We start from the raw sequence: 24773 nt of genomic DNA, 5'->3' as shown, positions 1-24773 counted from the left end.
CCCAAGGACTTGGGCCATTCTCCACTGCCTTCCCAGGCCATAGCAGAGAGCTGGACTGGAAGTGGAGCAGCCGGGACTGGAACCGGCGCCCATAGGGGATGCTGGCACTGCAGGCAGCAGGCTTACCCACTGCGCCACAGTGCCAGCCCCCACAGTACTTTTAAAAACTGTTTTTCTTGGTTATCTACTCTTGCTCAGTCCATTTCTTGTCTATCTTTATTTTCACCTCTGCCTTTTAAAACCAGTACCAAGAGTGTTTCTTAATTTTTGAAACAAACATGATTTTGTTAATATTGTTCATTAGTTCTCCCCTTCTCTATTTTCAAATTTCTCTCTGCTTTATTTTCACTATTTACTTCATTCATCTTTCTTTTCATTTTCTCTGTAGTTCTTTTCCCCTTTACTTTTCAGTTGAACGCTTAGCTTACTGCAAGTTTTCTTCTTTGCTGGTAACTTTACATATGAAGTTACAATTTCTCTCTAGTTACTGTTTCACTTAGCTGTAGCCTACAAATCGGGACTTGGAATGCTTTCCTCCTTCACCTCTTAGTATTTTCCACTTTCTTTTTAGCCCAGGGTTATTTACTAAGATGCTTTTATTTTCTAAACAGGAAGGATATTTAAGTTACACATTTGTACAACAAAAACAAGCCAGAGGTATCACAATACCAGATTTCAAAAACATACTACAGGGCAGTTATAATCAAAACAGCCTGGTTCTGGTACAAAAACAGATGGGTAGACCAGTGAAACAGAATAGAAACACCCGAAATCAATCCACATCTACAACCAACTTCTCTTTGACAAAGGAGCTACAATCAACCCCTGGTGCAAGGACAGTCTCTTCAACACATGGTGCTGGGAAAACTGGATCGCCACATGCAGAAGTATGAAACTAGACCTTTACCTGACATCTTTCACCAAAATCCATTCAAAATGGACTAAAGACCTAAATCTACAACCCAACACCATCAAATTACTAGAAAACACTGGGAAACCTATAAGACATCAGCATAGACAAAGGAGTCCTGGAAAAGACCCCAGAGGCCCAGGCAACCAAAGCCAAAATCAACAAATAGGATTACATCAAATTGGGAAGCTCCCACATTGCAAAAGAAACAATCAGCGGAGTGAAGAGGCAACCAGCAGAATGGGAGAAAATGTTTGCAAACTATGCAACTGATAAAGGATTAAAACCAGAATATATAAGGAGATCAAGAAACTCAACAACAACAAAGCAAACAATCCGGTTAAGAAATAGGCAAAGGACTTAAACAGATATTTTTCTTTTATTTTATTTTATTTTTTTTTTGACAGGCAGAGTGGACAGTGAGAGAGAGAGACAGAGAGAGAAAGGTCTTCCTTTGCCGCTGGTTCACCCTCCAATGGCCGCCGCTGCAGCCGGCGCACCGCGCTGATCCTGGCAGGAGCCAGGAGCCAGGTGCTTTTCCTGGTCTCCCATGGGGTGCAGGGCCCAAGCACCTGGGCCATCCTCCACTGCACTCCCTGGCCATAGCAGAGAGCTGGCCTGGAAGAGGGGCAACCGGGACAGAATCCGGCGCCCCAACCGGGACTAGAACCCGGTGTGCCGGCGCCGCAAGGTGGAGGATTAGCCTATTGAGCCACGGCGCCGGCTAAACAGATATTTTTCAAAAGAGAAAATCTAGATGGCCAACAGACATGTGAAAAAATGTTCAGGATCACAAGCTGTCAGGGAAATGCAGATAAAAACCATAACGAGGTTTCTCCTCACCCCAGTTAGAACAGAAATTAATAAATCCTGGCAAGGGTGTGGGGGAAAAGGTACCCTAATCCACTGATGGTGGGAATGTAAACTGGTAAAGCCACTATGGAAGCAGTATGGAGATACCTCAGAAATCTGAATATAGACCTACAATATGACCCAGCCATCTGACTCCTGGGAACTTACCCAAGGGAGCTGAAATTATCACAGCTCAATTCACAATAGCTAAGACATGGAATCAACCCAAATGCCCGTCAACTGAAGACTGATAAAGAAATTATGAGATATGTACATCATGGAATACTACAGAGCAGTAAAAAAAAAAATCTAAGTCCAGTCATTTGCAATAAAATGGTTGAAACTGGAAAACATCATTCTTAGTGAAATAAGCCAGTCCCAAAGGGACAAATTCTGTGTCCCCCCCATCTGTGATAACTGATAGAGCACCTAAAATATACCATGTAGAAATGAAACAGAAACTCTGAGAAGCAATGATTGTGAACAGCCCTTCTTCTGACTGTCAAGGAATAGCTTTTTATTTTATATTTTTATTTATCTTTCCCTTTATAATATTTTCCTTATCTTTTTCTCTTTCTTTTTTTTAATTTTTTATTTTTTAAGGTCTTCTTTCCATTGTTTCTTTCCCCAAAATGGCCACTATGGCCAGCGCTGCGCTGATCCGAAGCCAGGAGCCGGGTGCTTCCTCCTGGTCTCCCATGGGGTGCAGGAGCCCAAGCACTTGGGCCATCCTCCACTGCACTCTCAGGCCACAGCAGAGAGCTGGACTGGAAGAGGAGCAACCAGGACTAGAACCCGGCACCCATATGCGATGCCGGCGCCACAGGCGGAGGATTAACCAAGTGAGCCATGGTGCCGGCCCATCTTTTTCTCTTTCATATGACTCATTGAACGATATGCTTAACATAAAGTTAATCATATATTTAAAAAGTTAATTGAAAATAGATCTTGGTAAAGAATAAGAGTGAGAATAAGAAAGGGAAGAAAAAGGGGGATGGGAAGGCAGGCACAGTGGAAAGAATCACCAAGATCCTAAAGCTGTAATTGTGAAATGTATGAAGTTTGCAACTGCAAAGCAGTGTAGTCCAACATACATTCCTACAGACTTACTTCAAGAGTACAGCTTAACAACTAGCCATAGGACACCAAAATCCCTAAAGCTGACTGATAAAAATAGCAGCTTAAGTGCTATAAAGATCAAATAGATAGGAAAAAGTGGTAAAGTGACCATACAGATAAGATGAAATGTTAAAGTGATCATATAAGTAGGACTAAGTGTTGGAAACAATAACAGAATTAAAAAGGAGTTAAGGCTCCAACATGGGAAGCAGCCCACACAGCAGACTTAAAGAAAGACAAGGGGCTGGCGCTGGCACCATGGTGCACTAGGTTAATCCTCCACCTGCTGTGCCAGCATCCCATACGGGTGCCGGTTCCAGTCCCAGTTGCTCCTCTTCCAGTCCAGCTCTCTGCTGTGGCCTGGGAAGGCAGTGGAGGATGGCCCAAGTGCTTGGGCGGCTGCACCCACATGGGAGACCAGGAGGAGGCTCCTGACTTCTGGCTCCGGATCGGCGCAGCTCTGGCCGTTGTGGTCATTTGGGGAGTGAACCAACAGAAGGAAGACTTTTCTCTCTATCTCTCTCTCTCTCTCTCACTGTCTGTAACTCTGTCAAATAAATAAATAAACTCTTAAAAAAAAAAAAAAAAGAATGACAATTGCTTTAAGTAGCACTCTGACCTGAGACAGCCCTTAAGGCATTCTGGTCTGGCTGGAAAGCCCAGTGGAAACATTTGAGGCATGGAAAGCCAAGACACTATGGAAAAAAATGTCCTACATAAAGGACCCCAGTGCGTGATACCCCAGTGGAAAGAAGTGGCCATCAAAGAAGGATATATGTTTTCTCTTAAAAAAAAAAAAAAGATTTACTTATTTTATTTGAAAGTCAGAGTTACACAGAACGAGGAGAGGCAGAAAGAGAGAGAAAGAGAGAGAGAGAGAGAAAGAGAGAGATCTTCCACCCACTGGTTCACTCCCCAGTTGGCTGCAACAGCCGGAGCTGCACTGATTCAAAGCCAGGGGCCAAGAGCTTCTTCTGGGTCTTCCATGCGGGTGCAGGGGCCCAAGGACTTGGGCCATCTTCACTGCTTTCCCAGGCCATGGCAGAGAGCTGGATCAGAAATGGAGAAACCAGGACTCAAACCAGTGCCCATATGGGATGCCGGCACTGCAGGCTGTGGCTTTACCTGCTACACCACAGCGCCAGCCCCAGAAGGATGTCCTTTTCTCTGAAGGGAAGAGAGACCTTCCACTTTGTTTATGTCCCTGTTGAGCTACTGAATCCAAAAGGCTTCTATAGCCAAGGCAGCTCATGTCAAGAGCCTTGGATGATCACTGATGTCATACGTAAGAGTGTTATTTGTTAAACAAACAAGAATCACTGTGCACCAACTTCCCATGCAGGACCTCTATCCCCAGAGAGCTGTAATATGAGACTTAACAGTAAAACGTGTTCTCAAGAATCACTTCCTTTTCGGCCGGCGCCGCGGCTCACTAGGCTAATCCTCCGCCTTGCGGCGCCGGCACACCGGGTTCTAGTCCCGGTCGGGGCACCGGATTCTGTCCCGGTTGCCCCTCTTCCAGGCCAGCCCTCTGCTGTGGCCAGGGAGTGCAGTGGAGGATGGCCCAGGTGCTTGGGCCCTGCACCCCATGGGAGACCAGGAAAAGCACCTGGTTCCTGGCTCCTGCCATCGGATCAGCGCGGTGCGCCGGCCGCATCGCGCTGGCCGCGGCGGCCATTGGAGGGTGAACCAACGGCAAAAGGAAGACCTTTCTCTCTGTCTCTCTCTCTCACTGTCCACTCTGCCTGTCAAAAAAAAAAAAAAAAAAGAATCACTTCCTTTTAGTGTATTAAATGGAGGATATTATTATGTCTCATAAGTTATATTCATGCCGGGGCTGGCACTGTGGTGTGGCGGGTAAAGCCGCTGCCTGCAGTGCCAGCATCCCATATGGGTGCCAGTTTGAGTCCTGGCTGCTCCACTTCCCATCCAGATCTCTGCTATGGCCTGGGAAAGCAGTAGAAGATGGCCCAGTCGCTTGGGCCCCTGCACCTGCGTGGGAGACCCAGAAGAAGCACTGCTCTGACCATTGCAGCCATTAGGGGAGTGAACCAGCAGATGGGAGACCTCTCTCTCTCTCTCTCTCTCTCTGCCTCTCTGTAACTCTGCCTTTCAAATAAATAAATCTTTTTTAAAAAAGTTATAGTTATATCTAAGGGCTCACAAAAGACATATCATCCTTGGGTTCTTCCTTAACAACAATTAAGTTTCTAAAAGGAAAGAAGGAAGGGAAAAGAGGAAGGAAAGGAAAAAAGAAAGCAAAATCACCTTTGAGAAGCAATAACATAGAACCGCCCTTGTCCAGAGCATCGAAGAACAGTTCTCTCAGGTATTTATCCATTCTTTATTTTTCTCTTTCTTTCTCGGATTAAATAGGAGAGGGAGGAGGACAGGTTGGGGAATGGGTGGGAGGGCGGGTACCATGGGAAGAATTACTGTGTTCCTAAGGTTTTATTTATGAGATATATACAAATAAAATTGTTAAGTTATACATTTGTTATTAATTGCTGGTTGTCCTGAATTGTAACTGCAACACATTTCTAACTCAAGGACTCTCCCTTCCCACTCTAAAAGATTCAAGTTTATCATCTTCAAGAATGTGCATACTACTTACTATAGGTTTTAAAAAATACTCCTAATAATTGAAATTTATTAACTGTATAGTTAGGTCTTTGATATATCTGCTTATGTATTAACTTGCTTTAACTACCAGTTTTTCAGCAAGATATATTAAAATCTCCAACTGCAATTGTTGTTTTTTTTTTTTACTAATTCTTCCCTAAAGTTCTATCATTTATTAAATAAATTCTAAGACTGAATTTGTCAGTCTGTGTTAATTATGGCTGTATCTTCATTTTACTTTTTTTTTTTAAGATTTATTTATTTACTTGAAAGTCAGAGTTGCAGAGAGAGAGGAGAGGCAGAGAGAGAGAGGTCTTCCATCCGCTGGTTCACTCCCCAAATGGCCACAACGGCTGGAGCTGCACCGATCTGAAGCCAGGAGCCAGGAGCTTCTTCCAGGTCTCCCACTTGGGTGCAGGGGCCCAAGGACTTGGGCCATCTTCTACTGCTTTCCCAGGCCATAGCAGAGAGCTGGATGGGAAGAGGAGCAGCTGGGACTCCAACCAGCGCCCATATGGGATGCCAGCATTGCAGGTCAGGGGGTTAACCTGCTGTGCCACAGCATTAGCCCCTGTATCTTCATTTTAAAAAATTATTTATTTTTATTTGAAAGGCAAAGAGAGAGATCAATCTTCCATCTACCAGTTCACTCCCCAAATATCTGAGACAGCCCCAAAGTCAGGAACCCGGAACTCAGCCCAGGTCTCCCACATGGCTGCCGGGACCCAAATTCTTGGGCCATCACCTGCTGCCTCCAAAGGTGCACATTAGCCAGGGGCTGGAGTCTGCAACAGAGCCAGCACCTGGACCTACACACACCAACATGGATGTGAGTGTCCCACGCAGTATCCTAACCACTGTGCCAACTGCCTGCCCTGGCTGTAGCTTGCTGATCTGTTGTTCTATCAGCACGTAAGACTTTTGTTTGCCAGTTATGGTGATCTGTTCATTTTGCTAGATATTAAAACTGCAACTCCAGTTTTATTTCAATTCATATTTGCAGAATACATCACTTTGCATATTTAGCCTTTATTTGGTTTGTTTTCTGTGTTAAGTGTGACTATCACAGAAAATATATTTCTGGATCACACAAAAAATAACTCATTTGAGAATCCCTATCATTTAAGTCGTATAGTTTTTAGTACATTCATAGTTATTGTAATTACTCTATTATTTCTATGTTCTTACTTTACCATTTACTTTACTTCTTTGGTTTATTTTCATCTTCCCTTCTCTTTTATTTAATAAAAATAATTCTGAGTATAAAATCAGAATATTGGCAAAAAATCATAGTTTTCTCAAAGTTCAATTATACTATTTCATTTTACCATGATAAATTCAAAGAAAGTTCAAGTTTCCCTTGATTTGTGTGAGAAAAATTCTTTACCTTATTCCATAGCTGCAGTTCTTGTTCAGGGTATAATCCATAAGATAATACTGGAGCCCCTAAAAATAAAGTTATACTTAATGTTAGTTCTACAGTATTTCTTCTAAAATTAAATGTTTAGACATAATTCCTGTTCAGTTACTATTTCTAATTTTCTCTGTATATCACAACCCTTCTATATCAATCAGCATTTGACTTATAAGGAGGCTTCACTGTTAAATAAGTCTTAATAACATTACAAGACACTACTTTCAAGAATGAATGACTGAGATGCCTACATAAAAACTTATATGTGAATGTTCATAGTAGCATTATTCATCATATTAGCCCCAAAGCAGAAGGAACCCAAATGTCCATCAGCTGGTGAAGAGATGAAATGTGGCCCAGCCACACACGGTAGCACCACCAGGCCACAAAGAGGAGTGAACTCATGGTTCCGCCTTTACCATTGATGAGTCCCCGAGACATCATACTGAGTCAGCTAAGCCAGATGTAAGAGGCTGAATATTGCATGAGTCCATTTATTTGAAATATACAAAAAAAAAAAAAGAGCAAATCTATAATGACAGATTAGTGGCTGCCTGGAGCAGAGAGACCACACATGTACATAAAACATCTCCTGTGGGTGACAGCAACGTAGTAACATTGTACTGCTGTGAAAGCCAAACAAATGTTTAATTCTAAAAAAAAATCACTGTACTGGACAGTATGTAAAGTAAGTGAATTCACGGTAATTATATAGCAGAGAATTTTTTTTTAAGCATTATTGTTAGGATCTTCATAATTGTTGAAATAAAAATGTTATCTAAATATTCCTCTAAAACAGTATTTTCTCCATAGATTTAATTCTTTAGTTGATACTGTAAAAAGTTTTGTCTTGGTGTTTTCAGGCTGTTACAAATATTGAAATGCAGTTAGTGTTTATTTTCTTATACGTATACATTTATCATTACTAAACATCTAAGAAAACATTTGTAGTAAAAATACTAAACTTTTCTGAGATTTAAAACTGTAGAAAAATTAAACACCAAAAAAAGGTTTAAAGAAAATTTTTAGAATTTTATTTGTTATACATGCTTCATATATACAGATTTAGGAACACAGTGACACTTCTCCCCTCTTCCCCCTCCTCCCTCTCGCATTCCCACTGTTAATTTTTACAAAGATCTATTTTCAGTTTACTTAATGATCATATAGTTACCCCTACTCTAAGTAAAAGAGTTCAACAAAGAGTATGAAGAGAAAAAAAAATACTTCCTCAAAGGAAGAGACAAGGGCCATAAATAACCACTGAATCTCAGAATGTCTATTTCACTCCAATACGTTACGGGTACTCTATTAGTTACCTCGGATCAGGGAATGATAAAGAATTTTTTTAACTAATAAGATAGAACGTACAAATACCTGTAGAACATTTACTTGATGTTCGTGGACTATGCTAGGCATTTCAGAACTTATTTGAAAGGCAGAGAAAGAGGGAGAGAGAAAGTGCAGTCGCTCATCTGTTGGCTCACTGCAGGGCCAGGCTGAAGCCAGGATCCTGCAACTCAGTCCAGGTCTCCCATGTGGGTGGCAGGAACCCGGCCAGCTTGCCCACCACCTGCTGCCTCCCAGGGTGCGCATGAGCAGGGAGCTGGAACAGAAGCCCAGAGCAGCCTTGACTCCAATCAGGCCCCTACGGGTCACAGGCGTTCCAAGCAGTGGCTCGTCTGCTGCACCACAGCGCCAGCCCTCAGCTCCATCTCGTCAAGCCTTCTCTGGAGGTCCACAAGTTTTGACCATCTTTCATTAAGCTCTAATAATAGTAACAATTACACTAATTTACATTTTCTGGGGCTCCATATCAGGATAACTTACAGGGATCCTGAGGCTCTCAGCAGAGCGCTAACTCACGTCTGACCACGACTGGATCCCCTGTTAGGGGACGGGGTTCAAGGTGGGCAAACAGTCACGCACCCCCGGCCACACACATGCATTCCAGAGTCCCAGCTGCCTGGGGACTCACTCCCTGACAGCAGTCTGTGTTGAATAAGGGCTGAAGCTGGGGAGTGGGTGTTGGCCTAGCAGTTAGGATGCCCGTGGCCCACATAGGAACACCTGGCTTCAATGCCCAGTTCCAGCTCCCGACTCCAGCTTCCTGCCAATGCAGGCCCTGGGAGGCAGCCGTGACAGCTCAATTAAGTGTGCTCCTGCACCCACATGGGAGACCTGGATTGCATTCCTGGTGCCTACCCTCGGCCCCAGCACAGCCTTGGCCATTGTGGGCATTTGGGGAGAGAAGCAGAGGATGAGAACTCTCTGCGGGTCTCTCTCCCTGCTCTCTTTCTCTCTGCTTCTCAAATTTTAGAGGAGAAAAGGAGAAGGAGGAAGAGGGGGAGAAGAGATGAGGGGTGAAGGAGGGAGAGAAAGAGGGGCTGGAAGGAAAGGAGGGACAAGGAGGGAGGGAAGGGGAAAAAGCAATAAAACGGCGCTTCTCCAATTCGTCTAAAACACCTGGTGCTCTGGGTGAAGGAGGCTGTGTTTGGTGGGTCATCCTGTTTAGAGGCTGCCATCAGACCATCCTGACACTCCTGTCTGCCCCTCACCTGCCAGTAAGCGTCGCAGCTTCCGCCCTCAGGCACTGGAGGCGGCCACACTGCTTCCTGCCAACGACACCACGCAGAGCTTGCCTGGGCCCCTTGGACATCGCTGTCATGCCTTAGTTCCACTCACAGAAAACCCAAAGAGCGGTACTTGCTGGGTTGGGTCCCGGCTCTGCCTTCTGACTCCAGCCTCCTGCCAATGCAGGCCCTGGGAGGCAGCGGTGGCTCAGGTGATAGTGCTCCACCACTCATGTCGGACAGCTGGAGGGCATTCCCAACCCTTCCTTCAGCCAGCCCAGCAGGTGGAAGCTTGGCTGGCATCCATCTCTCCTTCTCCCTCTCTCTCCCCGCCTCCAAAGTAAATTTTTTAAAATTTATGTTTTTTTTTAATTGATTTATTGGAAAGGCAGAGTTACAGAGAGAAAGTGAGGGGAGAGACACACAGATCTTCCATCCACTGTTTCACTCCTCAAATGGCCGCAACAGCCAGGGCTGGGCCATGCTGAAGCCAGGAGCCAGGAGCTTCTTCCAGGTCTCCCATGGGGGTGCAGGGGCCCAAGCACTTGGGCCATCTTCTACTGCTTTCCCAGGCCACAGCAGAGAGCTGGACTGGAAGAGGAGCAAGTGGGACTAGAACTGGCGCCCACATGGGATGCTGGCATTGCAGGAAGTGGCCTAACCTGCCACACCACAACACCAGACTCCTAATTTATTTTTTTAAAGGAGTATTTTGTGACCTTTTCAAAACCACATAAACACAGTCTCAGGATAATAAAAGTAGAAAAGCAAAAATAATAATAAAAACCATTTTCCTGTCATCTATAGACAGCCACTAATATCCTATGACTCAACCCAACGTAAGAGGGAATTATCCTTGTCCCTTTGTGGTCGTTCACCAGCGCTGAGAGGTTTTCTGCCGAGGACACCCTCGATGTGGGCGCTGTGGCCGAGACTCTCCCTAGAGTCAGAGACAGCACCACTCCTTGTGCATAAAAGCTGCACTGTCTGGAAACTTCTACCCACATATTCCTACGTGAGTGCTATGCACCAGAGATCGGTTTCCCTCTCATTCTCCAACACCTGATGTGGGCACTACAGACAGCTGAGACCAGTGTAAGAGACAGCAAAGCAGAGCCGATTGTTTGAGAGGTGGACCCAGTCTCCCTTCCCCGAGGCTGGCGCCCTGCTCCATCGCTGTGGGACTGGGAGGTTAGGATGGAGCGTGCTGGCCATTCAGATGCCTCAATTTCGCCTTGGACGTTTAATCACTTATCAAAGGCAAAATCAAGCGACTTTTTTTTTTTTTTTGCAGATATCCAACATGTGTTGGTCTTATAAAAAACGCCTTTCTTTATTCTAATAACATTCTCCAAACAGCCAAATGCTTCCTCCCCCAAAGCCTCCATCTCACCCTCCATCTCTGCACGGCCCTTGTCTGCTCTGCTCACAAGGGTGCTGCACTTATTGACACGCTGTTACTTTCCTCTGGCTTTGGACACTTTGTTTTGTCGGCCGATACATGCAGTTTCACCTGGCTCCACAGTGGATGGTGGTAGGGTCTCTCCTAGCTTCTGCTCGGTCTGTCATGTCACCGCCCTCCGCACATCTCCCTCACCACCCCTCCCCCCCCCCCAACCACGCTCAGGGACCCGAGATGAGGGCAGATCCCACTGTTCTCCAACCTCCCGCTTCCCTCCCACCTTTCCAGAGAGGCAAAGTGGGTTTTCGGTCCCGAGCGCAGGTCTGCAGGGGAAGGAAGACGCAAAGGGGTCTCAGGGTGGTGAAGGAGGCGGCTCATTCTTTTGCTTGAAAAATCCTGGGGGATGGTTACAGATGGTTGGTCAGCCGGCAGAGGGGCTCCTGGGAAATCAAGACTTCTCCGGTGGGAACAGGAGTCTGCCACTGCTGCCCAAGCCCCCTGCAAGCACACAGCACGCAGCAAGCTCGCCTGGGACGCGCATTCTCCTGCCACAGCCTGCTCACCTGCACCCCGGAGGACGGCAGCTACGAGGCCCGCCGCGAGCGATCAGTGACCATTCAACACCTGGCCCAAGCCACGCGGGGTGACCGCCGGCTTAGGCCTGCCAGCCTCGGATGGCTTCGATTTCAACGCCAAATTTTCACACACACACACACACACACACACACACACACACACCCCTCCAGTGCCTCCAGGAAAGGAGGAATCCAGAGCAAACCAAGGAGAGCAATAAGAATAAGTAGGAATACTAGTAGCCCCCACCCCAGCTCCGAGCCAGGGCACGGCTGCGCTCTGCAAAGCCTCTGCCATGGCGATTCTGAGACCCGGGGGTTCCGAACGAAGATGCCCGGAGCCGCCCACAGCAGAGCTAACAGGCCCTGCCAGGCCCTCGGGGCAGGAGCAGGGCAGCGGCTGGGGGAGCCACGAACGACGGCCCCTGCCGGTACCTGGAAAGGCAAGGCTTTAGTGGGCGGCGAGGCATCGCCCCGCCCAGCGTCCCAGGCTTCAGCCCCGCTGGGTCAGCCCTAAGGTCCCCGCGTCCCACCCTCGCCGGCCTCACCTGTAGCACCGCCGGAGGGCCGGCTGCGCCGACTTTGCGGGGCCTGCAAAGTCTCCCTGCCTCTCCCGATCGCGGGCCCGCAACCCACGGCGCACGGAGCCCGCCTTTCCCCTTCTCGCCGCCTACAACGGGGCCCGTTTCGCGGCTCCGGCTTCTCGGAGCAGCGCACCCCGCACGTTCCCGCGCCGCAGCAGGTGAAGTCCCAAACGCACTCCGGCTTCGCCTCAACCCTCAACGCTTCCAGTGCTGGCCATCGCGCGCGAAGCGTTTTTGTTTCCGTCACCCAAGGGCCACGGGAGCTGGAAACAACGCACGGAGGCTGTGGAAGACCCCGGCCCGTGCGCACCTGCGCCCCCTGCACTGGCGCCCGCGGTCCGAGGCGAGGTCCCGCGGGGGCGCGGCGGCGGCCCGGGACCCTCTTACCTCGGCCGGAGTCCGCGCAGCAGGCGAGCAGTAGCGGCAGCAGCAGCGAGAGCGGGGCCGGCCCGGGGCGCTGGCGCGCGGCTCTCGGCATCTCGGCACCTGCGGGCTGCTGGGGACCCGGGACCCTGCGCGGCGCGCACCCTGCAGCAGGCGCCTCCGCCGCCCAACTTTTAAATCTGGCGCACACGTGGGCGGCGGCGGCGGGCGGTCCCCGCGCGCGTCAGCCCTCGGCCGCCCCCGGCCAGGGCCTGTGACTCAGGGCGCCCCTGATTTTCTGGGATGGGCAAGCCGGGCAGGAAAAGCGTACGCCGCTGTCTCCGCTTTTCAAAGATCCCAGCGCGCGCCTGGGGTGCGGGTTTTCACCCTGGACGTGGGGATGCTCTCGTGGCTCCTGCGTCTGCTGGGGGCGCCCCTTCTTTCTCGCGCCCGCTTAGCCGTGCCGGCCCCATGCGCTCCCGAGTCCAAGCTCCTAGCGTTGCTGGTTCAAGGGCGCCGTCCGCGCTGCTGACCATGCCCCAAGTGCCCACAAAGCCGGAGACCCGTCAGCGAGACGCCTGGTCCGCGGATGCGGGTGACCCCGCACCAGTCTCGCACGGCTCTGGGCGGGCTCCGGCTCTCCGGTAACCCTTACTCTCTGCATCTGTGCTGCCTTCGCCCTCGGGTTTCCGGCGGGACCTGGCCTCGCTGTCCCTGCCCCCAGTCCTTTGCTTCCTAGCTGGACACTCCAGGGCTGCAGCCTCTCCCAGGACCCCCGCTGACACCGTTCCGATGCCCTGCTCCGGGAAGAGGGGCGAGGGCTCTTCTCTGAGCTCCCGGTGACAGGCAGGGAAGGCGGAGGAAAGCGCAGGTCGGACGCGCGTTCCCAGTTCGGGAGGGGTGTTGCTGCGCCAGGCCCGGGGGTGTCCGAGGGAGCGAGCCGCAGGCCCTGCTCCTGCGGGGGACGCTTCGCGCTGAGTGCAGCGTTGAAGGAGTCCCGGCTTCCCCCGCACAGCCCGGGACAGGCAGGAGCCACGGCTGGGGACTGGGAGCCATAGCACTTCCGTAGAGGACCCCAGCTACTAGACGGTAAACTGGAACAGTGCTGTCTCAGAAACACCGCGATCCGGCAGAATACAGTAGCTACGGGATGCTGTGCAGAAGCCCAGGTCACAGGGTCCAGGTTCAAGGGCGGGCGAGCACTAGCTTGACTGCTGGCATTCTGATTTATTCACACAGTGGGGTGGGGAGGTAGCGCCAAGGATGTCAGTGAGGTGAGGATGCAGGCAGGTGGGCCTGCCCTGGCTCCCACTCCCCGTGCGTGTCTCTGGTGTCTGACAGCACCGGCTTGGAGTGGGCAGAAGCCACAACTCAGGGTCTCACGTTTGTTCCGCATGAGCCAGGCGAGGTCTCCTGGAGCTGTGGGCCGGTGTCTGCCTGTATGAACTGCCTGGTGTGCACTCGGAGGAGCTCGCTAAGAGAGGCCGATCCAGTTCAGTTCTGATTGGCTTTCCGAAGAGTCCCACCAAGTCCCCACGGCTGCACATTCGCCAGTCGAGGGTGGGTTTCCCGTGCAGCTGCGAGTTCACTGGCGAGATTGTCCCTCCACGACTGCGCCAGCCACTGCGGTCTCCTCTTCGGGGCGATGTCCCTGTATCTCTCTGGCCTATTTCCCCCCATGGTGTCCTCAGCTTTCTTCCTCACTGATTATAGCAATGCTTTAGGTCTTCGGAAACTGTTGTTGGTTACAAAGACAGCAAATGTTTCCTGCCCACTGCTGGCTTCTCTCTTTAACACGGATTATTGTTATTGTTCTTTTAAAGATTTACTTATTTATTTGAAAGGCAGACAGGGAGAGGGAGAGACAGAGATCTTCCGTTCTCCAAAATGGTCCCAACACCTGGAGCTGGGTCTGGTCTAAGTCAGAAGCATGAAACTCCATCCGGGTTTCCCAGCTAGGTGGCAGGTGCCCAAGCACTTGGGCCTTGCCCTGCTGCTTTCCCAGACACACTAACAGGAAGCTGGATCTGCAGCAGAGCAGCTGGGACTTGGACCAGCACTCCGATATGGGCTGCTGGCGTCACCAGTGGCAGCTTAGCTCACTGCACGACGCCAGCCCCTGGCTTGTTATTTTTAAGGGAATGTTTAAGAAAGGACGTGCACGTCACGCATCCTGTGGCTTAGTCCACGCATTCTCAAAGCAGCTAATCCCAGTCTCGTCCTAATCCCAGGAGCCTTGGTCACCGAATTCCAGGCTGTTCTCATTCGCTGAGAGTGAGCTCCTCCCTCTGTCCCTGCCACCAGCTGCAGCGTGGCACCGACAGTGTCTGAAAGTCTGGTTCTTGGTAAGACCTGGACGAATGGACGTTCCATCAGGTCATGGGCCTGGGATCCCAGTCTGGGCGAGCTCTGTGCAGTGATGTTGGGGAAGCTGTCACAGGAGGCACTGAGGCAGAGAGCAGAGCATCAGGAGACTGGAGAGAGAGCAGAGAGGTCTAACCAGTCAGGATGTCCAGCTGGCAGGAAGGTAACAGATGAAGTCTGTTACCAATAAAGTAATAGACAAAGACTCGGATTCAGGAACTGAGCATAGAGGCAAGATCCGGAAGGTTTGTGGGTTCTGGGCAAGATAGCCGTGTGGTTCTCCAGATACTAGTTGAGCGTCTATCTACTATGCTCCATCCTAGCAGCGTGGGCGGCAAGCGATCACTGAGTCAGGTAAAGTCGTGACTTGGTGGAGTTGGCAGATTTTCAAGAAGAGTCAGATTGGGGGCCAGCACTGTGGCGCAGTGGGTTAAAGCTCTGGCCTGAAAGCGCCGGCATCCCATGTGGGCACCGGTTCTAGTCCCGGCTGCTCCTCTTCTGCTCTCGCTCTCTGCTATGGCCCAGGAAAGCAGTGGAGGATGGCCCAAGTGCTTGGGCCCCTGCACCCACGTTGGGGAACCGGAGGGGGCTCCTGGCTCCTGGCTTTGGATCGGCGCAGTTCTGGCTGTTGCGGCCATCTTGGGGGTGAACCAGGGGATGGAAGACCTCTCTCTCTGTCTCTACCTCTCTCTGTAACTCTGTCTTTCAAATAAATAAATCTTTTTTTTTTAAAAGAAGAGTCAGATAACAAATAAATAAATAAATAAAAATAGCAATTTCAGGTAACAGTAACTACTACAAAGAAAAAACCAGGATAATGAAAGAATAAAAGGTGACTAGGAATTGGGGGAAAAGACTCTTGAGCCAGGATCACCTCTCCGAGGGAGTGATATGGGAGGCCTGAAAGGTAGGGAACCAGGCGCAAGAGTAGAAGTGAAAAAAAGAACCCAGGCAGAGGCTCCCTCCTGTGCAAAGGCCCTGAGGCAGAAGCATGCCTGGGAAGTCCAAGGAGCAGAAGGAAGCCAGTGCAGTTGGCACTCAGTGAGGGGAGAAGTGGCAGGGAGGGCCCTGACCATGGGAAGGTCCAGGAAGCCGTGATAAGCTCACGTCTTTTTCTGATTAGGGGAATCGTTTGGAGGATCTGAAGCAGAAGAGGAGGATGATGGGATTGACATCTGAAAAGGTCCCTGCAGCTTCAGTGGACAGCTGGCTCTGGGGACCCAGCAGAAGCAGGACACCAGGAGAGATGCCACTGCAGAAGTCCCCTGGAGCCCCAGGAAGAAGCAGGGGCACTCGCCACTGCAGGGAGGAAGTGGAAAACATGATCCCGCGGGAAAGATCCAGAATCGCTCGGGCTGCATACTGTCTAATTCCGTCTGTTCCCGATGTCCCGGGTAGGGCATGCCAGAGACGCCGAACACAGCTGAGTGGCTTGCAGGGTTGGGGAGAGTGACTGTGCGTGGGTGGGTCTCCTCTGGGAGATGTTGAAATGCACGGTAATCAGGCAGTAGCGATGTTGCACAGACTTGTTCATAAACCAGTCACCACTGAATGCTGCACTCTGAAAGGACAGATTTTATGGTATGTGAATTGTAGCACGACTTTAAAAGAAAAAGAAAGCAATCCAGGCCAGCTGTGACGGAGACGTGTTGGATGGGTTGGTGGCAGCCTTGGCAACTCAGCACAGGAAAATGCATCAGTCTTTGGCCAAACATCGCCATATACTCCCTGGATTTTTTTTTTTTTTTTAACAGGTAGCGTTATAGACAGTGAGAGAGAAAGACAGAGAGAAAGGTCTTCCTTCCATTGGTTCACCCCCCATATGGCCACCACGGCTGGCACTGCACCGATCTGAAGCCAGGAGCCAGGTGTTTCTTCTTGGTCTCCCATCTGGGTGCAGGGGCCCAAGCACCTGGGCCATCTCCAATGCCCTCCCAGGCCACAGCAGAGAGCTGGACTAGAAGAGGAGCAACCGGGACTAGAACCCGGCACCCACATGGGATGCCGGCCCCGCAGGTGGAGGATTAACCAAGTGAGCCATGGCACCGGCCCCTCCCTGGATGTTCTTGGTAGCCATGCCGCCCTCCTCTCTCACCCCGTGAAGGCGTCCTCCTGGGAAGTCACCAGCTTTGACTTTGCCAGGGCAGCAAATATAACAGCCCACTGGGCAACGCTGGCCTCTACAGTCATCATTATCCAGAAAGTGGAAAGTGGACACGGCCTGTGACACGATGATAACCCGTTACGTCTAAGGGCCTCACGAGCTGCTCGTTCACTCACTCCGTGGGCATTTTTTAAAGCCATGCCCACTGTAAGACTTACGGACTCCAAATGTTGCGAACCCTGGGTTCTGTTCTCCCTCCTCTGAGACCACCTGCACCCCTTCCTATGTGCTGCCAGCTGAATGCGTGGGTCCCCTGCCCCCAGTTCATCTGGCGAAATCCCAGCCCCACTGGGATGGCCCTGGGAGCTGGGGACTTCAAGGATCATCAGGTCATGAGGGCAGAGCCTAGTACATGAGATTAGGGCTTTGATAACAGAGGGCCTAGGACTGCCCCGCCCCTCCCAGCGCACAGGCAGGTGTCCGTGAACCAGAGGGCCCTCGCCACACACTGAGGCTGCAGGGGACCTTGATCTTGGAGGTCCTGGCCTGCAGAGCTGGGAGACACACAATCCTGCTGTTTTTATGCCTCCTACTTTCTGGTATATTTTACAGCAGCCCAAACAGACCGAGACACACATTTTCCCAAAGCCTGCTATGTGCCGCCTTGCTGCTGCAGGATGAGCCAGTGAGAAACAGCACCCTAATCTCCAACTCAGAAGTATTTCTGCTGAAGGATGCCTCACAGGGAAGAGCAAAAGCCCACTGGTTATAGAAACTGAGAGCAAACTACACCAAGGACCAGATTAGCCTCCACTCTCTAAACAGGCTTTGGGGGGGAGAGGACCATAAGGGGACGGTCATTTACGGCAAGTATGGGAAACTGACCCTGTGACTGGGGCCTATTTGGTTCTGAGGATGGGTGGCTGTGATTTGGCAACAGGGCACATTTCAGATCTCACTGCACCTGCCGATGGCCTCTGGCTAACGTTGCTGATTTATAACTGAGTTTGCCTTCTCTTTGGACCCTAAACTGGAGACCCTGGCTTGTTCCTTTTCTCACACATCTCTTCAAACAGTGTAGGTGCCAAGCTCTCTGCCAACAGGAAAACCCTGGACCCCGAAGGACTCTCACATGAACGCTGCTGCACTGAGACCTCCCAGCGCAATGAGACAAAGGAAGCACAGTGCGTACTGGGGCCGGAGGAGTACAGACAGATGTGTGGACACTTCTTCAGACTTCCTGCTACGGGCTAATCAGCTGTGCCCTGACAATAGCACGGAAGCAACTGTAGAACACCTGCACGGGAGAGGGATGCTTTCTCATTTTCTCCAGTGACTTGCTCAAATTAATGTTCCACAGTTGACAGGTGTAACAAGCAACAGCATTAAGAGCCATCCCCTGGAGTTTCTTTTCAGGCTCATCCGGTGCCCGTAGTGACTGTGACATGGAGGGATGGCAGATGGCAGCCCAGGTGCCACTCTTTCTTTTTGTTTTTGCAAAAGGAGCTAGGTTTCATGTCTTCAGTGTCCTGAGGTCAGGAGGCATGGTTGGGGGGACACTGTTGGTGCAGGCCTGGGGCGATGGCCACCCAGTCTGACAGCAGCCCAGGTTCATCTCAGAGAGACACTTGAAAGATAAATTCTTCTGGAGAAAAGTCATAAGAGAACTTCTTAAAAAGCCCAGGCAATAGCTTTGTGCAGGCGCATCGGTGCCTGCAAGGCTAGATTTTCACATGATAGATGTTCTGAGCGAGAGGCTGTTACAGAAAAATAGCAGTGTTATTGCTAATCTGAAACATGATGTTGGAAAAACTCCCACCGTTGGAGGGCAGAACTTTTTCTTTGTCCTTTAAATTGCAATTAAAACATTAATATATACCAATAAAAGATTTATTAGGTTTTCTTGACATATTTATGAATCACATCTGGACAAAGCTGGCAGGAAAATAGATACTTCTAGGCTTATAAGGTTTTATAAAATGAAAGCTAAAATTAAATAGTTGTAAAAATACAGACAGATAAATTTTTATTCTTTCTGCAGACTTACTTGTGTAACTATTTTTTATTGCTAGATTGATTTTCAATATATTTAAAGTGAATCAAAAACAATATTATATATATTTAAAGGCACCTGATGTTTATGAAAAATATGTACGTTCTTTATGTAGGCATGTTCACATCAAAATTGTCATTGTGTTTGGCCAAAGTCATTGAAAAACATGAAGAGGAAATAAGTAGTAGATTTCAATGTTTTTTAAAGTTAAAATATCCGTGAGATCCGGAATGAATTCTTGAATACAAAACAAGGGACATTTTAGTTACTACCATAAAAGGAATGGTCACTACTCATTTTATATCTAGTGTCTTAAATACTGTTGGCTCTGCTACAGATATGAGATGCTGCGAGTTGTGTATGTTAGTCATATTGCTCTAAGTTAAATACTTACTAGTTTATATGATTTTAAGAAATTTACAATCTGAGAAGAATGAAATTCAATAGTACTGGGACATTTATTCTCTTTGATGATCTGTATAGTAATCGAATTGCTTTTTCTCCAAAATTAATCGGAGGTCCTTTCTCTGTGTTTTCGTCTGTTGGTGTGATCTCAGATGTAAGATACTTGCAAGCTGACTGCTTTGAGTCTTTAAACAGCGTAAAGGGAAGCAGCAGCAGGGGCGGGCGCTGTGGCACCCACAGTGCCGCCATCCCACGTGGACGCAGGTTTGAATCCTGGCTGCTCCACTTTTGATCCAGTTCTCTGCTATGGCCTGGGAAAGCAGTAGAAGATGGCCCAAGTCCTCAGGCCCCTGCACCCAAGTGGGAGACCTGGAAGAAGTTCCTGGCTCCTGGCTTAGGATCGGCTCAGCTCCAGCCGTTGCAGCCATCGGATGGAAGACCCCTCTCTCTCTCTGCCTCTCCTTCTCTCTCTGTGTAACTCTGATCATCAAGAAAATAAAAGCAGCTATAGATAAAACAATAGATTTACTACTCAGAGAAAATTGGAAAGTAAAGTTCAGGCAATTACTGTCTTAACTTAGCAGGTTTCCAAGTACTTCACCTCCTGAGTTAGGCAGTCCAGAGGGGCTGACTCCCTGCAATGGAAATTAACAAGAGGCCAAGGCACAGCCCAAACAATGCTTATGGGGGGTGGGTAGTTATGCTGGAAGACAAGGGAGACAGCCTCAAGGAGGGGAGCTGGGCAGGGAAATGTGGTGGCTTGTTCTTGCACAGGGCACCTGGCTCGCACGCTGGCCCTGTGCTGTGAGCTGGCAGGTTCCTTGTTTTGCACACAACATGCTCCAAATGGCAGTGCAGCCCAAGACCGCCGCCCCAGGAAGGTCACAGGTCGGTCTGACTGGGCTACTCTGGGAGTGAGTGTGAAACCTTCTGTCTGAAGACTCTGCCTCTTCCTCCACTGGCTTGTCATCAGCAACATATGAAGGTACTTTGTGTCAGTCACTGTCGCAACTTTCAGACTCAAACAAAAGAAAAATACAAGATTTTGATGAACACAACTCCAAACTCCAAACAATGAGCCTGGCTCATGTTTAAGGATGTATAAGAATCCCCTTCCCTTCCCCGCTTCCCCTCTCCCCCACTGCCACTCGGTGTCCTTCTAAGACAGCATACGGTCCTCACATGTCAGCGTGACAGGGAGAGAGGGCCTTTATCACAGTCCCTGCGCAGATCCCGATGCTGCTCTCTGAACGGGAAGGGTTGGCTGTCCAAAGGAAGGAGTGTCATGCAGGCCAACAGGACACATTCGTAAATAACAGAAACTGAGGGTTCCAGAAGCCAACTATCATCTCAAGGACTGCCAGTGGCTACGTGCCACAGCTCACAGCCAGCCTCTCCAGCTCTGGGCTGAAGGTCCCAACCCCCAAGCCACAGTGCCTTAAGAATTCTCTCTCCTGGCTGAACCATCCCTGTTCCCCACAATACTTCTACATTTATTTTTATTTCATACACAGTGCTTTTTGACTATCCATTCCAGGTTCTCACGCCGCCCAAACTGACTAGAGCAGGGTGGGAGACAGCACACAGGCTGTGAGCAAGGTCTGTCTGTGCAGTGAAAGAGTGTGCATTACTCTCCCACGGCCTCAGGGTCCACCAGCATCTCTGTAGTGGACACACACTGGAAGGCTGTCTGTTATACGTGAAAACTTTGGAAATCAGATCAGCTCCCTTATTTGTTTATTTGCATTCTTCAGTGCCTACCATGTGCTAAGCGCTTGTCACACCAGGAGCCTGAGAAATTTGAAGCCTGTTCATACCTTTCACCCATTTTCTAGCTGGATTATCTGTTTGTGCATTGACTTGTGAGGGTTCTATTCGAGATACAAGGCCTAATGTTGAGTAAATGAGTCACACACGCTTCCTCCCAGTCTGTAGCTTGTCTTTTCATCCTCTTTACAAAGTCTTTGGCAGAGCAGAATTCTTAATTTGGATAAAGTTCAACTGATCCATTTATTCCTTCGATGGACTCTGCTTTTGTCATGTCTGAGTACTCTTCATCTATCTCTGGTTCTCAAAGCTGTCCTTGTGTTTCTTCCTAAAAGTTGTATAGTTTTATCATTTATAGTAAGTCTGTGATTAATTTTTTAAGATTTATTTATTTGTTTGAAGGGCAGAGTTACAGAGAGAGAGAGAGAGAGACTGATTCTAACTCCTCGTTCACTCTCCAAATGGCCACAACAGCCAGGGCTGCGCCGGGCAGAAGCCAGAAGCCAGAAGCCAGGAGCTTCCTCTGAGTCCTCCTCATGAATGCAGGGGCCTAAGCAGGGAGCTGGATCCAAAGTGAAGCAGCTAGGACTCGAACCAGCGCCCACAGGGGATGGCAGCATCAGAGGAGGCAGCTTCACCTGCTACGCCACAATGCCTGTCCCTGTGATTAATTTTAAGTGAGCTTTTGGCATCAGATATGAGATTTAGGTCAAGGTTAATTTTTTTGCCTGTAGATGTCCAGTGGCTCCAACGCTAGTGTTTGCAAAGGTTCTCATAAATTTTTAAGGACTTGCCTTTGCCTCGGATTGTGTTTCCACCCTGTTGGCATTATTTTCAAAACCGTTTAGAAAGTGGGACGGCCACTTCTTATTCGGAAGTCACTTTCAACTGCCTTGTTTGCTTTTCCTGGACTTACCTCTAGGTGCCTCGCGGCAGAGCCATTGTTGCTGGCAGATCAGCTGCATCTCACACATCTCAGGAGAGGGAACAGCAGTCCCGACAGCACGCTCCCAGAAACACCGTGACCTTTTCAGGACCAGAAAACAGCATTGCTCAGAAAAATAGTACCCAGGCTCCACGGTTCTTGTTGCTCTACATCATTTCAACTTCCTCAGCAAAAGCTGCCATTTACACGAGAGTTAATGAGACAGAAAAACCAGGCAGGGCCTCCAAGTGTGACACGGAGATGCTTTTCAAAAAAAGCTCACGTATGGAGTAAGTCACTTGCAAGAAGTGCAGGTTAAAACATCTTCTGCGGCACAACCTCATTGTCACAAAAATGCACTCAGTGTAGAATTTAAAAATGGCAAAGGAAAGAAAGGCATGTGCAATCCTCTGGCAACGACAAAACCAAACTGGAAAGTGAATGTGGGCCTGTGGGTGGGAGGATCAATATCTCGAAGCCAACACAGAGGCCTCCACCCGCTCCAGAACATGCAGACAGGTAGATGCACACAACACACGCGTATCCTCTTCCCAACAGTCACACAGATGTGGACGCGAGGCAACAGCGTCTGGTCCTCTGCTTGGGCTTCAGAGCTCAAGACGACGGTAGTACGATCCTAGCCAGCGTTTCCTCAGCAGTGTGCTTCTGCCCCTGGAGTAATGACACCTACACTAGATACTAGACTCTACGTGGGGTCTCACTAAAGACCCAGCTGTGAAAAAGAAATACACAGAAGTCTGTTGTAGTTAACTTGCTCTTATTTTCATGCCTTACATTGTGGTTAAATTATCTCTCTGGTCGGCGCTGCGGCTCACTAGGCTAATCCTCTGCCTTGCGGCGCCGGCACACCGGGTTCTAGTCCCGGTCGGGGCGCCGGATTCTGTCCCGGTTGCCCCTCTTCCAGGCCAGCTCTCTGCTGTGGCCAGGGAGTGCAGTGGAGGATGGCCCAAGTGCTTGGGCCCTGCACCCCATGGGAGACCAGGAAAAGCACCTGGCTCCTGCCATCAGATCAGCGCGGTGTGCCAGCCGCAGCATGCCGGCCACAGCGGCCATTGCGGGGTGAACCAATGGCAAAGGAAGACCTTTCTCTCTGTCTCTCTCTCTCACTGTCTACTCCGCCTGTCAAAAAAAAATTATCTTTCTAATTAAAATTACATGCCTATATATAAAAAGTTATAGAGCTATACACTGAACACTGTGCATTTTATATTTAAGGTCTCTCATGATAAACTGCTAAAAACAGAGTAAATGAAGCTCACACCTCCTAAAAATCAACTTTCTCATTTTTCTTACAGAAAAAAATGGAAAAATCTGAAAGGCATATCAGTTAAGAGCAGTGTATGGAATGTTTAGATGCCAATCCAGACAAATCAAGTATGTATGTAAAAAATTATAGAGGATTCACACCTGGAAATTTGGTTGTGTTAAGGAAATATCATGGTTTTAATGAATGTACAATTTGCATTAGATAAAATGTACAAATCTTGTTTTCAATATGACACATTTTAACAATTCTATCTCCCTAAGTAACTGCCACCCAAACCAGACGTAGGGATAGAACCCCAGAAAGGGCTCTCATGTTACTTGCCAGTCAATAAGCTCCCATCTCACGTTTCTAAACCCATTTTCCTGGTCATGGATAATGGGGAGATTCCTGTTTGGGACCCTTATGAAAAAGGGGGCGTAACTATGGCTACACAAGTATTCTGTGGCTACGTGCTTTTGTGTCTTTGTGTTTCTGAGGAGGGAAACTGCCAGATGACTGAGCAGCTGTGTATTTAACGTGATAAGGAGCTGTGAAGTGATGATGTTATTTGACCTCCAACAGCAACGTGTGAGTTCCAGTTACTCTGCCTCCTCAGCAAATTTTGCTGTCCATCTTTTTAATTTTACCTTTCTTAATATTATTACTCTTGAAGAGGGTGATAATGGCGCTGTATGTATATGTTTTTTCTAAGTGTCCTTGTCATTCAGGGATAATGCTGAATTTTCCATTGGGGAAATCATGTGTTATCTGGAATTTGCTTCATAAAAATCCAGGGGGGAAGAGAGAAGCAGAAGTAAGATTGTTAGATGAAACAACAGACCATGAGCTGATGGTCTTATAGCCAAAGGATGGATACCTGGAGTTCACTGGAACTTCTTCTCTAATTTTATGTTTAGAATATGCATAACAAAATTTAAAGGTTAAAATATTTATGTAGACAATTTTTAAAAAGGAACTAAGTATTTAAGCTATTGAGCCAGTCCTACTATTCCATTCTGGAACTTCTATAGTCTGTTCCCTAGGTACTTCTTAGCAAATTACACAAAAAGGCATCAGAGTCTTATACTACACACACTTGCTTCTTCAATATTACTGTTCTTAGCCGGCGCCGTGGCTCAATAGGCTAATCCTCCACCTAGCGGCGCCGGCACACCGGGTTCTAGTCCCGGTTGGGGCGCCGGATTCTGTCCCGGTTGCCCCTCTTCCAGGCCAGCTCTCTGCTATGGCCAGGGAGTGCAGTGGAGGATGGCCCAGGTGCTTGGGCCCTGCACCCCATGGGAGACCAGGAGAAGCACCTGGCTCCTGGCTCCTGCCAGGATCAGCGCGGTGCGCCGGCTGCAGCGGCGGCCATTGGAGGGTGAACCAACGGCAAAGGAAGACCTTTCTCTCTCTGTCTCTCTCTCTCACTGTCCACTCTGCCTGTCAAAAAAATAAATAAATAAATAAATAAAAATAT

At 48.9% G+C, this 24773-nt stretch overlaps 1 protein-coding gene across 7 annotated transcripts in view; it reads right to left on the bottom strand.

Moving 5' to 3' along the window:
• The window catches only part of NMU (neuromedin U), a 75915-nt gene that overhangs the window by 20591 nt on the left and 30551 nt on the right, over positions 1 to 24773 (bottom strand). For 2 of the 7 annotated variants that reach the window (XM_070048107.1, XM_070048108.1), the window contains 2 exons: positions 22021 to 22130; positions 6891 to 6949 (listed from right to left, as the gene is read on the bottom strand). In XM_070048107.1, the coding sequence (XP_069904208.1) occupies positions 6891 to 6949; positions 22021 to 22078 (117 nt within the window). In that variant the 5' untranslated portion in view covers positions 22079 to 22130. Of the gene's footprint in view, positions 1 to 6890; positions 6950 to 12435; positions 15270 to 22020; positions 24758 to 24773 lie in introns of those variants that run through there. The other 5 variants (XM_008267849.4, XM_051820273.2, XM_070048109.1 and 2 more) reach the window with 4 other exon arrangements.

This window comes from Oryctolagus cuniculus, chromosome 8, assembly GCF_964237555.1.
Source record: "Oryctolagus cuniculus chromosome 8, mOryCun1.1, whole genome shotgun sequence".
In the NCBI taxonomy this organism is placed as follows: Eukaryota; Metazoa; Chordata; class Mammalia; order Lagomorpha; family Leporidae; genus Oryctolagus; species Oryctolagus cuniculus.
This window is presented reverse-complemented; position numbering and strand designations above follow the sequence as displayed.